This window comes from Astatotilapia calliptera, chromosome 14, assembly GCF_964374335.1.
Source record: "Astatotilapia calliptera chromosome 14, fAstCal68.1, whole genome shotgun sequence".
Taxonomy (NCBI): Eukaryota; Metazoa; Chordata; class Actinopteri; order Cichliformes; family Cichlidae; genus Astatotilapia; species Astatotilapia calliptera.
Genome location: NC_137435.1, coordinates 22,575,501 through 22,591,086, shown reverse-complemented (window position 1 = coordinate 22,591,086; position 15,586 = coordinate 22,575,501). Strand labels below are relative to the sequence as shown.

Here is a 15,586-nt window from a genome sequence, read left to right as displayed (position 1 = left end):
AAATATTATTACAAAACATTAAAAAAACAGATTTATTTGTGGAGCCACATCATAAAACAGAAACCTGAAAAAGTACAAAGATTTCTCAAGCTTTGATGAAGCATTTCACATTGTTCTGCAGGTCTAGGTGTTCTGGAAAACATCCAGATAAACATGGATTCCCATGTGTGTTGAACTGGAGATCTTATAATTGTCAAATTAATTACACATTTTTATATTGTCTTCATGCAGGCGGTGTGAGGGTCATGGCAGCAGCGTGGACAGTGAAAGCTGCTATGCTGATCTGACGCTTGACTTCCTCCCAGGCCTTTGCTGGGTCAGCTGAGTTCTGAATGTCAAATAAAGCATCATAGATCCCAGGGAAAGACTCCCCTGCATATTTATTGTGGCTGCTGGGAGCAAAAATCACATGCCTGAAAATAGAACAGATGAATTAAATGGAAGTGTATCGTTAGGGGAATGCACTCACTGGTATTTCAAGAGAAATACATGTGTGCTATTTTTGAAAAAAAGAAGTTCAAGAGTGGGAACAAGTAAAGAGGACAAGAGTCTTGACATCTACTGCCTCTCACAGTCAGCTGTGTTTTCAAATGTATAAATCTGAGAAGTAGTCATGCATACAGTTTAAAAGGATCAAAATAATATTTAAAATTTGTTTCAGGAGCCAAGAGTCTGAAGGACACTGTAGTTATCGTGTAATTATTAAAATATAATTATGAATGTTTATAAAAAGAGTGACAGCTGTCTGCACGAAAACATCACATGACAGAATTTATAAATACTTCTAAAAAATCTAGAAACTACTACACAGTATTTGTGCCATTTAGCATTTTCTTTTTACTGTTAAATGCACACATAGGATGACTAAACCAAGGTAAACTTGGCTAGTCTTGGGTTTAAAATATCACATTTAGAAAAGAGTGAAATTTTCTAATGTACAGCATAGATACAGAATATATTCAGTGACAAGGACCACAGACGAAGCAGTTTTAAAGATTATCTGTCTTGTGAGGTACCCAGTAGCACAAGTGTTTTATTGGAGACTCATATGACATAGGAGCCCATCCCAAAGTGTACTTTGAGACTGGATCGGTAAACCATAGAGCTGAGCTGCACTATGTTTAAATTCACAGAAATAGAGGGTGAAGTGGACATCCCAGAAAGCCCAATGAGATGCAATGACTGTTACACTTTTCTCATAATAGCTGTTTTCTCAATTTAATGCTTCGTAGTTTCACATGTTATGCCTTGTAAATGTAAACCAAAGAAATAAATCATTCTGTTCTAAGCAGCCACAGTAAGGTGGTGACAACACTAACAAGGCTGCTCAATCTTGAGAAGCTGCAATTTAAAAACGTTGCTACTGCATAGACTACTGCTTTGTGATGTATTAGTTTTAAGAAATCTTCTTTTGGCTGCTCCCTTTAGGGGTGACAACAGCAGATCATCTGCCTCCTTCTGCCTCCATCTCTAGTATCCTCATCTGTCACACCACCTCACTGCATGTCCTCTTTCACTACATGCTTAAATCTTCCCCATCATTCCTCTCCTCCCCAGAGCATTGCCTCCACCTGCCCAGGTATTCTCAAAGAATAATACAATGCTACAGACATGTTTTGCAAAATTTGTGAAATTTAAAAAAAATGAATTAATCTAGATCAATCTTACTGCTCATAATAATGCTAACTCAGTCCATGCTGCTAACTAATGGGCAGTATACTGAGGTGTAGCTGTAAAACAATGCAAAAAAATAGAAAAATGTTTTTTGTGTGTTTGTGAGAAACTAACCTGTAGAAAGGTCTGCCAGGTAAGCCCAGAGGGTCTATAAAGGCTCTCTCCAAGTACATAAGCTGATCATTCATGATTCGTAGCTGAAGAGGACTGCACATACAAAAAAATACTATTACACCTCCATCTGAATTTCACTACATGTCAAGTCTCAAGACACATTTCAAGGACTGTATACAGTAGAAACATGCAGAAAAGTATAGTGAAGCTTTTGATTAAGACGCCTGAAATTTTTAACACGTTAAACACAATTCGTACTCCGCTTTGTTGAGAGTCTGAAGGCGCTCGTGGAAATCCCTGGCTGCAACAGTGAAGTTCTCGACTGCAGAAAAGAGGGAATCTAGAGAAAATAGATACAATTAAAAAGTGTGCACCACATATACTGTGACAGCACTTCTGCAATCTTTGGGTCATGACATTATTGTATTAACAGTGACCATAACTCACCAAATGACACCTTATACGTCTCCATTTCCACTAAGTTCTTCTGGGCCAGCTGTGCTATGCTCTGTGCATATTTCCTCAGTGAATCTGCATACTCATTAACATCCAGAGGGAGCAGCTGGGAGTCAGCCAACAGGAAGATGAGTGCACCTCTCACCTGGGCTACCGCCTGAAGCCTCTTAAACGAGGGGTCGTAGAACTTCTCCACGATCTCGAAGGTTTCATACACACTGTGATAGACTGGATAGCTACTGTAGCGCTCTGTTTTCTGAATAGACACATAAAATACTTCACCATGAGTCCATGCTTGCTCACAGTTACTTAACCTCTACAATAAAGACCCTTCAGTCACCTCTTATTCTCACTAAGATACTCCACCCTTTGGTAAAGCCAAACTTTCAATAACATCGATCTTGAATAAAACACAGTAGATTTACATTGTAGTAGAAAATAAAAATGCAAATATAAAGAACTCTGGATATACAAACGCTTACACTATGAATACAGCAAAAGCACATAGCCATATACACTCAAAAAAGTGAAATTTGGTGGTTATTGCATTTACAACACTCTAACATGTAATTTGAACACAATGAATTTATGTTTCTAAGGTGAACGTAATAAAATCATATAAGATCTACAAGAAATTTACCAACTTAGCGCCTCTTAAATTTATTCTTGTTGATATGACATGATAAAATCTAACAAGAGTGGTTAGCTGCCTTAAAGACTCGCGATATCACAAGATCACGTGAGATTCTAAACAACAAGAGGCAGGAAAGCACATGGTTTGCTTCACGGTCATCTTGGAAAGGTAAGAGTGAATCTATCTTCATCCATCTTGATGAAAATACTTTTTGCACAAAGGTATCATTAGTTTGTCGATTCTTTTCAGTTCTATTTATTCACATTTGTTTTTTTGTTTTTTAAAAAAAAAATCTGTTTGTTTATGCCATTCTAGCTAGCTAACACGTTAGTGCAAGAATATAGCACAATGTCATGCTAGCATGATAGCCTAATATGAAAGACTTAGCTACTCCAAATATAGATATTGTTTATAACTTAACCTCTGCACATAAGCTAGTTTGGCTCTACCACAGAGACTGTTGTGATAAATTTACATTTTACGTGTGGGTTGTTGAAATTTGTAAGTTTGTAAGTTGCAACTGATGGACAGTGGTTTATTTAACAATTTATGTGTTTTTAGTACACTGAGGAGGAAAGACAAAACATGAACAGATATGTTTTCCTGTTTTTTAATTTTTTTGAAATTTAATATTTTTCTACTTAATAAACTTGGAGACTTGCAGTTCCCTCCTGTAAAGATAATAAATGTTTAATCTTATCAGGTGGTGAAAGGTCTGGAGAGCTGGCAGGCCAGTTCATCAAATTCATGGTGAGCTAATATTTTTCTTAAAAATTATCACATTCCCATGTTAAAAATGTAATATATTCATTTGTAGGTGACATATAGTTTTGAGACCAAGAAAACATTGCATTCTGATTTTATGTACACATCATCTAAACTTTCTTGAATTGGGGGTATGGCATGATTAAATTAATACACAAATTACAAAACAATATTAAAATGACAGACTTGTCTAAAATGCATAAATACTATTTGAAAAGATTAAGACCGTAAAACAATAGCCTCTGTATTTCTCACAAATTCCTGGTAATTCAACTAAAAGCTCTTTAATCCCACTGCTAGGTCGTTGAGATGGATTTCCGTATATATTTGTTTTTTTCCCCCTCTGTGTATAAAGACTGATGCTGTTGAAATCAGAAGAGAATACATCGCCAAAGGTCTTTGCGTGTACCTGAATGAAGATCCTGAGAAGCTGGTGAAGAATTACCTGGTATGTTAACTTGCCTGTATCCTTAACTAAGGAGATGATCAAAGATAAGCTTGAACTACATACAAAAAGTTTCAGGGGATGGGGTTTTCCTATAAATTACCGGTGGCTGTAAAAAATACCTTTTAAAATAGGAAAAGTAAGAGCTTTAAGTTTCTCACTGGATACTACACACACCATTCTTGAGTGTTTTATACTATCATTATTATAATATCATTATAATAACCTCATTCATACACACATTCATACAAGATTTTTATGTAACATTTACACTTCAATGGATGTATCAGGAGCAACTTGGGGTTCAGTATGTTACCCATTGATAGTTTTAGTATCAGATTAGAGAAGCCAGGGATTAAACCAGTAGACAACTTGCTCTACCTCCTGTGCCACAGTCACCCCTATCACAAGATTTTGAAAGACAGGACATTGTTGAGGTATTGAATGAACTTCTCATGAGTCAGGAAAAATATCGGGCAGTCATTTTTGATTACATTTACATTATTATAAGGCTTGAATGAATAAAGCTTTTAGGTATTTTACATTAATGTAAAACAGATATTTACTTTTAAAACTGTTTGCAATGGACATTAGTGAGAAATCATTATCTTTTTTTTGTTTGTTTTATTGTCACAGGAAGTTGATAAAAAGCATCGCCACTGCCATAGCAGAGACAGTCTTTGGAATCTGTGTCATTCGGTCAGAGGGTGCGGAGCCTGGCGATGACCCTCAGGATGTTGTGATTGTTCTAGAGGGGGTGGAAGTGATGGGTGAGTTGGGCAATGTAGTTTTTGCAGTGACAATGTTGCTTGGTCTGGTCTATTCACTGAACCTGAGCTACCCTCTGGAACTCAGGTACACCTTTGAGGTCCTGCAGAAGATTCTTATGGAATTAGATGCACACGAACTATCCAACAGCACACAAAGTACAGGTTCTCAAAACACTATTTTCTCGTTGAGAAATGTTCCCATTACAACAGCTACACCATGTATCTGGACCATGAACCTAAAATAATTGCAGATATTTTCTTCTTTGAAAGTGCATCTGTTGACCTTCAAAGTAGTTGTATTGGTCATCGAAAAATCACCTGCTTCAGCCATTCATTGTTGTTAAAAAATTGTTTTAACAGGTTAACTTTCCACTTTGTCCACTACTTTTTTTCTGTTATGTAACTTGTACTTGCATTTCATGTATTCTTTATACATTATGTGAAATTTGCTATAAATTCAATAAATTGGAGAAAACAAAAGGATGTGTATGACAAATTTTTATTTACCTTTTAGATGTAATAGTGAAATGTATGTTAACCAGACTCTAGACTTTGTTAAATGCTCCAAAAAATTACTCTTTAAATTAACTTAAAATAATCATGGAAAGAATTTCCACGTGATTAAATTGCTTTCTATTAGCATTAAAGACTTGTGTTGGAATAACTTAATTTGTATGAGTTGGTTCAACTCAATTAACTTAAGCTGGGACCAAATTTAGTAAATTAGTTGGAGAAAACCTACTGAATTGAGTTGGAACAAAACTCTTTAAGTTGGATCAACACTATTAAAATATATTGGATCAAAATGCAGTAAATACGGTGATTCATCAATCTTTAATTAAGTTGATCCAACTTGAGTGCATTAAGTTGGAGTAACAGAATTGCATAATGCTAAAATAAAGCAATTTAATCACGTGGAAATTCTTTCCATGATTTTTTTATGTTCATTTAAAGAGTTATTTTTTTGAGTGTACCTTAATTGTGGTAAAAACAAATAACTATATGGATAAATGTGGGAGTGCAGCATGTCTCACCGTGTTCTTGGTGTATCGAGCTCTGCCTGAAGCAATTCCCAGACGGATAAAATAGGCCTCGAAATCACTGCCTGACCCAAGTTTACTGATCCTACGAAACACCAGGATTGAGCCATATAAATGAAAAATGAGTGAGACGCCTCATATTCAAAATTTAACTTAACCTCCTAAGACCCAAACTCTTCCATGGCATGCATTTTTTTTTTTAATTTGGGCATATTGGGACCCAATGTATGTAAAAACAAAGAATCAGCAGATTTTTTTAACCTGATTTTTGTTTCTAAGAAAAATGAGAGCCACAAATGAGGATATTTGTTTTAAATTTTGATAAAACAGAAGCAGCATAATGTCCTCGTAAATGGATATCAGGCCCTTGTACTGCAAAATTTAGTATTTTGGTCTAGACAACCAAAAATGTGATGTCCACATATGTGGTCCTAGGAGGTTAAAGCTAACTTACAAACACTAAAAGACTAGACTGAATAGATACGGCTTTTAAGTAGAATGCATATGCACTCGTTGGACATTTTATAAGGTACACTTTGCAAAGTACTCAGTTTGACCTTCTGTCTTCAGAAAAAGTTGCTTTCTAACATGGAGTGTTATCTTTCTGGAATCAACCGTCAGAATCCCTTTTTTTATTAGCATGATCAGAAACAATAATGTCGAAAAATAATGTCCCCCACATAATTACATCATCACCAGCCTGAAATGTTCACATAAGGCCAAATCAAGCCATGATTTCATGTTTTTAATACCAACTTCTGACCCTACCATCCATCCAAACAGCTAAATTTAGACTCATCTGACCAGCAAACATTCTTCCAATCTTCTACTGTCCAGTTTTGGTGACCCCATGTTGTTAGCTAACATGACTCACATCTGGTGTGGTCTTCTGCTGCCGTAGACCATCTTCTTTATTAAGAATTCATTTATTGTGAATCTTGTGCATACCTTGGTTGTAAAAAATGGTGCTCTGAGTAACTGTAGCCTTCCTGTCAGCTGGAAGCAGTCATTCGCCTCTGATCCCTGCAATCAACAAGGCACTTTCTCCCAGAGAACTGCTGCCCAGTACATATTTTCTCTTTTTGGGACCATCCTCTGTAAACCCTAGAGATGGTTGTGTGGGAAAATCCCAGTATATCAGCAGTTTCTGAAATACTCAGACCAGCCCATCTGACACCAACAAACGCACCACATTCAAAGTTACTTAAGCTTTGGAAGGTTGTCTACATGCCTAAATGCATTTATTTGCTATACCTGTTCTGGCCGGTTAGTGCGTCTTACACAATGTGCCCAAATGGCAACATTTTTTACTGTTGCTTATTAATAATAATGCTTATTATCCTATTTTGTCTAACTTTGTAGCTTTCTACCTGGGTGCATCACGGTCATTTGTCCAGTTGTCCCTCTTATGCCAGCTCTTATACAGAGATACTCCCTCTTCTCCTTCTTCTGGACTGGGTATCTGCTCCAAAACATGAAAACAGATGACCTCAGGGTCGACAGAAGAAGATGCTTGGACAAGCATCATATACTCAGATCTGTGGTAGTTTAAATCTGTCCACCTGCTTCGTGATGTCATACACCAAAGTATGCAGTGATGGAGTGCAGTCAACCCTCAGAGTGTACATACCTGGAGTTTAAAAAGACATTTACACATACAAATAAAACCAGAAACAACCTGGCACTAAGTCATTTTTTCAACAGAAAAGCATTCTCACCCTCTATTGCAGAGTCTGCATTGATGTAGGCCACAGCTCTCTCCTGCAGAAGCCTGGCATTATCCTGACGAGAAGGGTGAAGTGAGATAATTCTGTGTGTTTTAAATATAGTGTGTGTACATTTGCATATACGGTACCTCTGCCCATTCTGTAGATCCCAGCAGTCCAAACTCCTCTGCATCCCAGCTGGCAAATATTATAGTCCTCCTTGGCCTCCAGCCTACACACACAAACAGATGTCAATGAATCCTGAGTATTAATACAGTAATTATTTCATTCACTCACTGGGAAAATCATACCTGTACTTAGCAGCCTGCCAGCACTCCTGACAGTTTCATGGACCACTGCTGCGCCAGACATGGGATCGATTCCTCCAAACACCCAGGCATCGCGGTGCCCTCCGAGAATCACATACCTGTCTACACAAACCCACCAACAGCACATGTAGCAAGAGATGTTAAATAAAAAAGACACTAAGTCACTGTTTTAATGTCTCTGAACAGACAAACAAAAGTCAAGCTGTATTTTCATTCCTATATATCGTACTGTATGCAGACATCGAATTTGTTTGTGTATCCACGCTGCGGTCTGCACGTCAATGCTAATTGTGTGATGCAGAATGAAGGGTTTCTGGTACCTGGCTCCTGAGCTCCTCTAATCTTTCCAATGACGTTGTAGATTCTGGTTACCTGGTTGTTAGTGTGGATGTTCATACGCACCTTCCTGAGAGAGGCAGATTGAGGAATGAGTGATACATGCAAAGGTATTAAGACACAAACAGACCAAAATAATTTAACAGGAAATTACTGGTGCAAAAACCTGGGGATCATGCCTGGGGTATAAGTTTCAACACACACAAAATGCTATTATTTAAGTTTGTTTTATAATGAATGGCCTCAGAACAACTTTAAACTGCAGCTCAAAATTTTGGTCTGCTAGGAACAGCTGATTTGATTTGTTGTGTGCATTTAGTTATGTCTCTCACACACAGGCGGTACAAAGGCCTCCATTGTATTTCAGTTGGCTTGATGCCACTGGGTCACAGAATGTGAACAAGAGCAACAAAAAGAAGAGACAAACACTAAAAACAGACTGGAGACTGGACTGAAGTGGCAGAGGAAGAACAGCCAGCGGGAGAGGAAAGGGGTTTAGTATGAAAATGTGAAGGATTTAAGCTTTAGACAAGAACTTACTGGCTCTTAAATTCATCTGTAAAGCCTGGACCAATCCTATAGGAGACGTTCAGAGCTCCCTTCCAATTGTTGGGTGGAATCTCTCCTCCCATGTTACTGTAACATGAAAAATTATTTACAAATTCACTAGCAATGTCATCCAGGGGCCTCCAGTGAAATGTATCATTTGTTACCTTAAACTCCAGATGGAAGTGAAAGTGAAAACAATGCTCTAATAAATTGGTCATTATTACCAAGTGTTTGAAATGGAAAAAAAAAAATTCATACTTCAGAAGACGAAAAGCGTCGTGGAAGCCAATTGGATGCACAGGGATTTTGGGAAGTCCTACTCCATCCTCTGGGCTGAATCTGTAGGTGTATTCTGCAGGAGAGGAAACTATGTTGTTAGGTAAACTCTATGTAGAATAGTGGTCAGAAGTTTACTTATAGTCTTCATGGGCATAAATATTATGGTAATTTGGGGCTTTGAATGATTTCTTTGAACTGTTAACAAAAAAGAACTATGTGCACAAGTTTTAAAATATCTTGGATTTTTCTAATCTAATCTAATCTAATCATAAACTCAAATTATACACATAGGGTCAAAAGTATATATACTGTACATCCCCACTAATATTTGGTTAAATGTTTCTTAGCAAGTTGTTCCTCAACCAGATGCGTTTGGTGGCCATCAACAACTTTCTGGTGTAATTCTGGCTCGATATTGGTTGATTTCTTGGCACAGACTCTGCCTTTAAGCATAGCCCATACAAGAAAAACAACAAATTTAACTGAACTTGATCAGTTCTGATAAGAGAGTGGTCAATTATCCAGTCATAAATATGGCAGAAACTTGTTGATGGCTACCAAAAGTTTCTAGTTAGGGTCCAACTTACGCAACAGTTAATATATTAAATACTTCTGACCCTGTACGTGAAAGTTTGAGTAACTGTGTGAATTAGAGAAAAATTCAAGATCACTTAAAACTTGTATACCTAATTCTTCTTCTTTAAAGTCATTAAAGGTGCTTCAAAGAAATCATTAAAAGCCCCAAATTACTATGACATCCATGCTCATGATGAGAGTACAGACTCTAGCGCATGGCAGCGCCCACCTTTAGCAGGGTACCCTGGTGTGAGCGGGTCTCCTGCTCCATTCAGGTTGAGAACATTTCCTCTCTGAACTCCTCTGCCAGGTAGGTTCCAGCCGTCGGGGTAGGGCTGCAAGTAAACAAATTCTAAAATGCTAATTCTTACATTTTTGTCCTGACGTGCCAGTGGTCAGACTGTGATTTCAAGAAAAGGTTAATCACAAATTAATTGCAGTTGTTTGTAGATATTGTCACTGCATCGTGGCTTTTTAAAATTCCCACCTGGATTCCATCAGCCCAGTAATCTGCTGGGTCTGAGAACATAATGATCCCTTTTGCTCCGGCTAACACGGCGTTCTTCACCTGGCAGACAGACAGGGTGAGAGGCAGAGAGGGAGCTGTGGGTTATTTTGAAGAAAAAGTGTCATGTTTCTTCTCAACCAGTCATCACATAATCAGATGACTGATGTGACGCTGACAGAGTGCATTAATCGCTTAAAGATGAATGAAAATTTAAACATTTTTGGCATATTTTGAAATTTACCAGGAAAACACTTTTCTTACCTTATTGCCTCTGAATATTTTTCCATATCTGACAATGACAATCTTCCCTGTCACATTGATGCCCATCTCCCTTTGTAACTGAGAAAAGTCTTCTGTGCGACCATAGTTGACATACACCAGGTCCCCCTGAAGAGAAACAAAGGAGAAGCAAAGGCCTCAGGTGCCTGTTTTAATATTATAATAATATAATTGTTCGTGTGTACACATGTTTGTTTACCTCAGGCTGTCCTTTGGCAGAAAAAGCACTGTATGGAGGTACGATGTTGGAAATATCTTCATAACCCTGTGGAACCGGCTCAGCCAAGGAAGTGTTAAAAACCTGAGAGAGTAAAGACAGACGAGGCTGAACTAAACTGGATTAGAACAGCTGAGGAAACTCTTTCCTCGCTTCCATCAGAAGCTGGTCAGCTGTGAACTCAGCTTTGATCTTGTCAAAAAGTAAAAACACACGACAATGGTTGTCTGGACTAGATTGCAAAGCATCTAAAAAAGAGCAGAGTTAACCAACACAGAAGCAGAAGCCTCCCTTTGATGTAAACCATAAGCAAATACACCAACAGCAGAAAATAAAGGATGACAGTATAAACTGGACGCTTTTGGGTCCTTATGTATATAGAGCACAGGACCACACGACTCCTGCTTGTTATGGTGTGAAGCACCTCTGTCGTACAAGCTCAATCTGACTTCCTGAAATAATTTCCAGGCTTCAGACATTTAGCTGCTCTGATTGCTTTTAAACTCCTTAATGCATCCAAACCAGCTGATATACAACAGTGCACCAATACTGTTTTTCTGTGTTGTATCATTATCAGACACTCACAGAGGTTTATCGCACACCGAGACCTTAAAAGGACCTTGGACTCAAACAAGTAAGTCTTGCATTTCTGTGGTGAAGACTATCAGAAGGGTGGGGGAGGAGAGGAGAGGGGGGTTGAAGTAATATGTTACTGTGTGTCTTTTCTACATGCAGTCAGCAACTTTGTTACCTCTCCAGATACAGTGAGAAGTAGTAAGAGGTCTGAACGTTCAAATGCATGGGAAAATCACAAGAGGCTTTTTATTCTTGAGGTGGTGAAATGGATTAGTGTCACTAAATGTGTCCCACTGTGTGAAGTACAAATGAATCCAAAGTGGTTCCACTATCTGAACACAAGACATGAAAATGGTTGTTTTACAGACTATGAAATGAAATGACTATGACTTCCATCCTAATGCTATAAAAACAGAAATATTGCACCAGACACAAGTAGAGGTTTGGGGAGGTATGCATCATATAGAAAGGTTGCACAACAATTTGCATGCTGTCTTTTTGAATCAATGTTGCATCAACATGCACTTTCAGTACACATTTTTCCAGCACACTGTACCTCATTGCCAAGGTGATCAACAATTGAGATGTAATTTGGTTGTGACTCATTGGGATAGGACAAGAGGACATCATATGGCACCATCTCCACTGAGTCTATTCCAAACATCTGCCACTCTTTCATGATCTGCTCCGCATACTTCAGGTTCTGCTCTGTGCCTGCCAGGTGAGGGAGTTGTGTAAATTTCCTGTGGAGAGGATGCTGATGGTTACAGTGGCACTGTTATGTGAAGAATAGCACCTTGAACTGAATACATAAAAAATAAATGTAAAGAAAATTATTACATGCATTCAAGGCTGATACATGATTTCACTTGAACGCAACATGATGCACATGCCCAGATGTTTTCACTCAACTGAAACAGTTCATGTTGCTATAGTTCACCTTCAGGTTCTTTGGATCAAAACTAGACTTCACAATAAAAAACTAAGTATTTAGTATCCAGCATGATTTCAGTACACTTTGCTGGAGTCCTCAGAGGTCTCAACAAACCACCTGGCACACCATGTTAGATTTGGGTGAGTCAGTGGGATGTCAGCGCCATGACTAGCACTGCTGTGTGACTACAAACATTGGAGCAGAGGGGGTCAAAAAGTCAACAGAGACCACTGCAAAACAGATTTACACAACAGATTTAGTATACTGGTGATCACTTTTTACCTGAGATGTTCTCTGATCTTATCTGCCTTCATTTCCTCCAAAAAATCCTTCAGGTAATGGCTGGAATCCGTGTGGTTTTGTGTGTTTGAAGGCTTTGCAAACCAGCCTACACATAGACAAATAGAGCACAAACAAGCATTGAGTGAGTTGTAACGGCATCACTTCTCTTAAGAAGCGAATTGTTACCACACACACTGTTATGTGTTTAAAATTGTTAGTTTAAAGAGGAAATAGAAGGCTATAGATGGACTATACTGGTTGTATTGGTGCTTGACAAAAGGTTGCCAATGTTATATTGTAAGGTTCGTTGGGTTTATGGAGTGAGTGTTAACCTGCTGTGAGCACAAAGACGTGAAATCTGTCAGTATGGTGACACTCAAGCTCTTCAAACTGTGCCATCACGAAGGGCACTAAGTACTTTAACAGTTCACATTAATCATTTTAGACAAATTCACAAAAACAAAACAAAAAAAAGCTTTATCTCCTTAAGCAGTGTATTTATTTAAGTCATTTAATTAACTCTCTCTGGTTTCTTCATTAATACCAGGACAGCTATGCTGTTGTTCCCCCAATAGCATTAGAGACTTCATTAAAAAGGAACAGAAAAGCACGCAGGCAATATCAATCAGTATACAGATAAAGCTAGGGTTGACTTTACGAGCTTACCTATGCAGAAGCCCAGCACGAACAAAACTGTCACAATCACAATCCACTTGATCCACCGAATCCACCTGCTCTCTTTCCTCATTTTAAAACGGCACGGCTCCAACTTTTCCACACACGGACACAACTGACTCCACAGGGCACGCTTGCAGAGATAGCGATAGAGAGTAATTTGTTTGAGAAGTGCACAGCGGGGGAATGGCAGAGTGAGGTGGAGTGTGATACACAGAGAGGGAGGGAGTGTGGTGGCTGACTGAAAGAGGCGGTGAGTGAAAACTTGGACAGGAATGCAAAGAAGAAACTAGTCATTAATGCTTGGCTTTGCCTGTGAGCTGATTGCTGTGCCGTGCACCTTGGCTGTTCCAGTGCTGACTCAGTTATTACTCAGTATAAAACAAGATAGCCACTCTGGATACTGTTTTCCTAGTGGGGGGTGGGGGTTAATGACACTAGTGGAGAAAAAAAGCAGAGGTTGGCTGAGTGAAAATGGAATAGCAGATACTAAATCACTTTCGGTCATGGGGGAAATTTGTAGGGCACTGAACACTTCTAGTCAGCAGACACTGATCCAGCTGAACAAACTTTAGCCCAGCATGCTCTTTCTGAACCTCCATCAAAGTACCAAACCTGGAAATGTCTGATATTGACCTTTTTAATAATAAAAATGTAATTAATCTCAAATAAAAGAAATAAAATGCACATTTCACCAGCTACAGAGGCTTTTATTTAGAAAGGAGGGATCTAACAAATCAGGTTAGTGAAACCCATTTCTGTCACACAATCAAAGGTATGATAGCTTTAATCCCTTTTCTACACATTGCTGAAATGTGAGCCGAGCTCCTACAGAGGGAAGCAGGTTATTAAGCACAAGTTTATTTACTTTAAGATCCATATCAGCTAAAATTTCATGATTTCCTATTAGACCACTGTCTGTTGCTATTGATAGTCATGCATGTTTTCCCACAGCAAAGACTTGCATGCTCTGCTCTGCTTGACCCCTCCTGGCTCTGTGAACAGCTGTGTGGTGTATAGGATAGCTCTTTCATGCAGTCGGCTGAAGCGTGAAGTGGGGAGGAGGCTCTCTGCCCTCAGGAATGTGAGGAGTTCACAAACCACAACAGTGACTCCTCAACAAGCTGTTTATCTGGGAATCAAATTTAATTATCGGCATTTAGATGTTGATTTTTTTTTTTTATTTAACTTGTTGTTCAGGTATAATTAATAAACTGTAAGTAAGAAAGTTTTATTTGTATAACACATTTCAAGAAAAACATCACAAAGGGCTTCACAACAAAATGCTGAAAAACTGAAAAACAAAAAGTCTAAAAAAAAATGAGTTTTTATCTGTTTTTGAAAGCGTTCATCAAACCCAAAGATCCCCAAGCTCAGAAGGAGTTTCAGAGTCTTGGAGCAACTGTTGCAAAAGCACTGTCTGCTTTAGTTTTCAGCCTTGGATGATACACAAGGACCTGATCACATGACCTCAGAGACCTCTGGGGACCTATGGGTGTAAATGTTCTCTGATGTATGCTGGTGTTTGTCCATGCAGAGATCTAAAGGTCATAATCACAATAACATGGACTCTCACATGCATCTCCCCAAACAGCAATTCTTAGTTTGTTAGCAAAAATTCAAATCAAACATCTAATATCTCTCACAGTGATTATACAGTTATAATTTTAGCAATAATTTCTCTGTGGTCAACTGTCCTTTGGTGTTGGATCAGGAAGGCCATCCGGTGCCAAATCAAACATGCAGAGCTACCCCCTGTTACCCCTCGTGAAGAAGAGGGAGCAGCCGGAAGTAGCTTCATCTCAGTGGTTTCTTATTGCATAAACAGCACATTAATAAGTTAATACGTTAATAAGTCAGTGTTAATAATTTCTTGGTAATATAAAAGTTATTATTATAGTTCCACTACATGGCTCTTTGTGTGTGCTAAAGCGTAAAATCTATAACTATTTGGGTGGCTGTAGCTCAGGTGGTAGAGCAGGTCATCTACTGGTCGGAAGGTTGGTCGTTCAATTCCCGGCTTCCCCTAGTCTGCATGCCAAATATCCTTGGGCAAGATACTAACCCGAAATTGCTCTCCGATGCATTCATCGGAGTGTGAATGTCAGTTGTGAATGCACAAGTTGTGTAAAGTGCTTTGAGTGCTCAGAAGAGTGGAAAAGCGCTATATAAGAACCAGTCCATTTACCATATTTTTCAATTAATTGCATTGTTAACGTCATGCCTGCTAAAATTGTCATAACATGACAACATAACATGACACATTAGTTGTTTACTTCAAAAAATTGTCAGTGTATTTTTTTTCCAGACTGTTCGTCTGTACTTTAAAGTGTTTGGTTTAGTTAAATGGAATTTTTTAAAATAAAATAATTGTCCTTTAAAGTCAGGCAAGTTATTATCGACCTACGTGTCTGTGAAGGTTCTCAGTCATCCAGGTCATCG

General features: G+C 38.4%; 1 protein-coding gene and 1 long non-coding RNA gene across 2 annotated transcripts; one reads left to right on the top strand and one right to left on the bottom strand.

Moving 5' to 3' along the window:
- Positions 1-18: 18 nt before the first annotated feature.
- naalad2 (N-acetylated alpha-linked acidic dipeptidase 2) lies at positions 19-13,407 on the bottom strand. The gene is made up of 20 exons (XM_026193072.2): positions 13,136-13,407; positions 12,470-12,575; positions 11,810-11,996; positions 10,660-10,761; positions 10,443-10,568; positions 10,161-10,241; positions 9,903-10,008; positions 9,077-9,170; positions 8,810-8,905; positions 8,254-8,339; positions 7,916-8,035; positions 7,754-7,836; positions 7,617-7,680; positions 7,461-7,528; positions 7,269-7,360; positions 5,893-5,983; positions 2,236-2,500; positions 2,047-2,128; positions 1,789-1,881; positions 19-413 (listed from the first exon to the last, which is right to left on the bottom strand). Exons 1-20 carry the CDS (start codon positions 13,215-13,217, stop codon positions 224-226), a joined length of 2,214 nt encoding a protein of 737 aa, XP_026048857.1. The 5' UTR covers positions 13,218-13,407; the 3' UTR covers positions 19-223.
- LOC113036660 (uncharacterized) lies at positions 2,968-4,864 on the top strand. Its single transcript, XR_013901264.1, has 4 exons — positions 2,968-3,046; positions 3,582-3,628; positions 3,999-4,091; positions 4,725-4,864. It is a non-coding gene; the product is annotated as an uncharacterized LOC113036660 (long non-coding RNA).
- Positions 13,408-15,586: the final 2,179 nt, after the last annotated feature.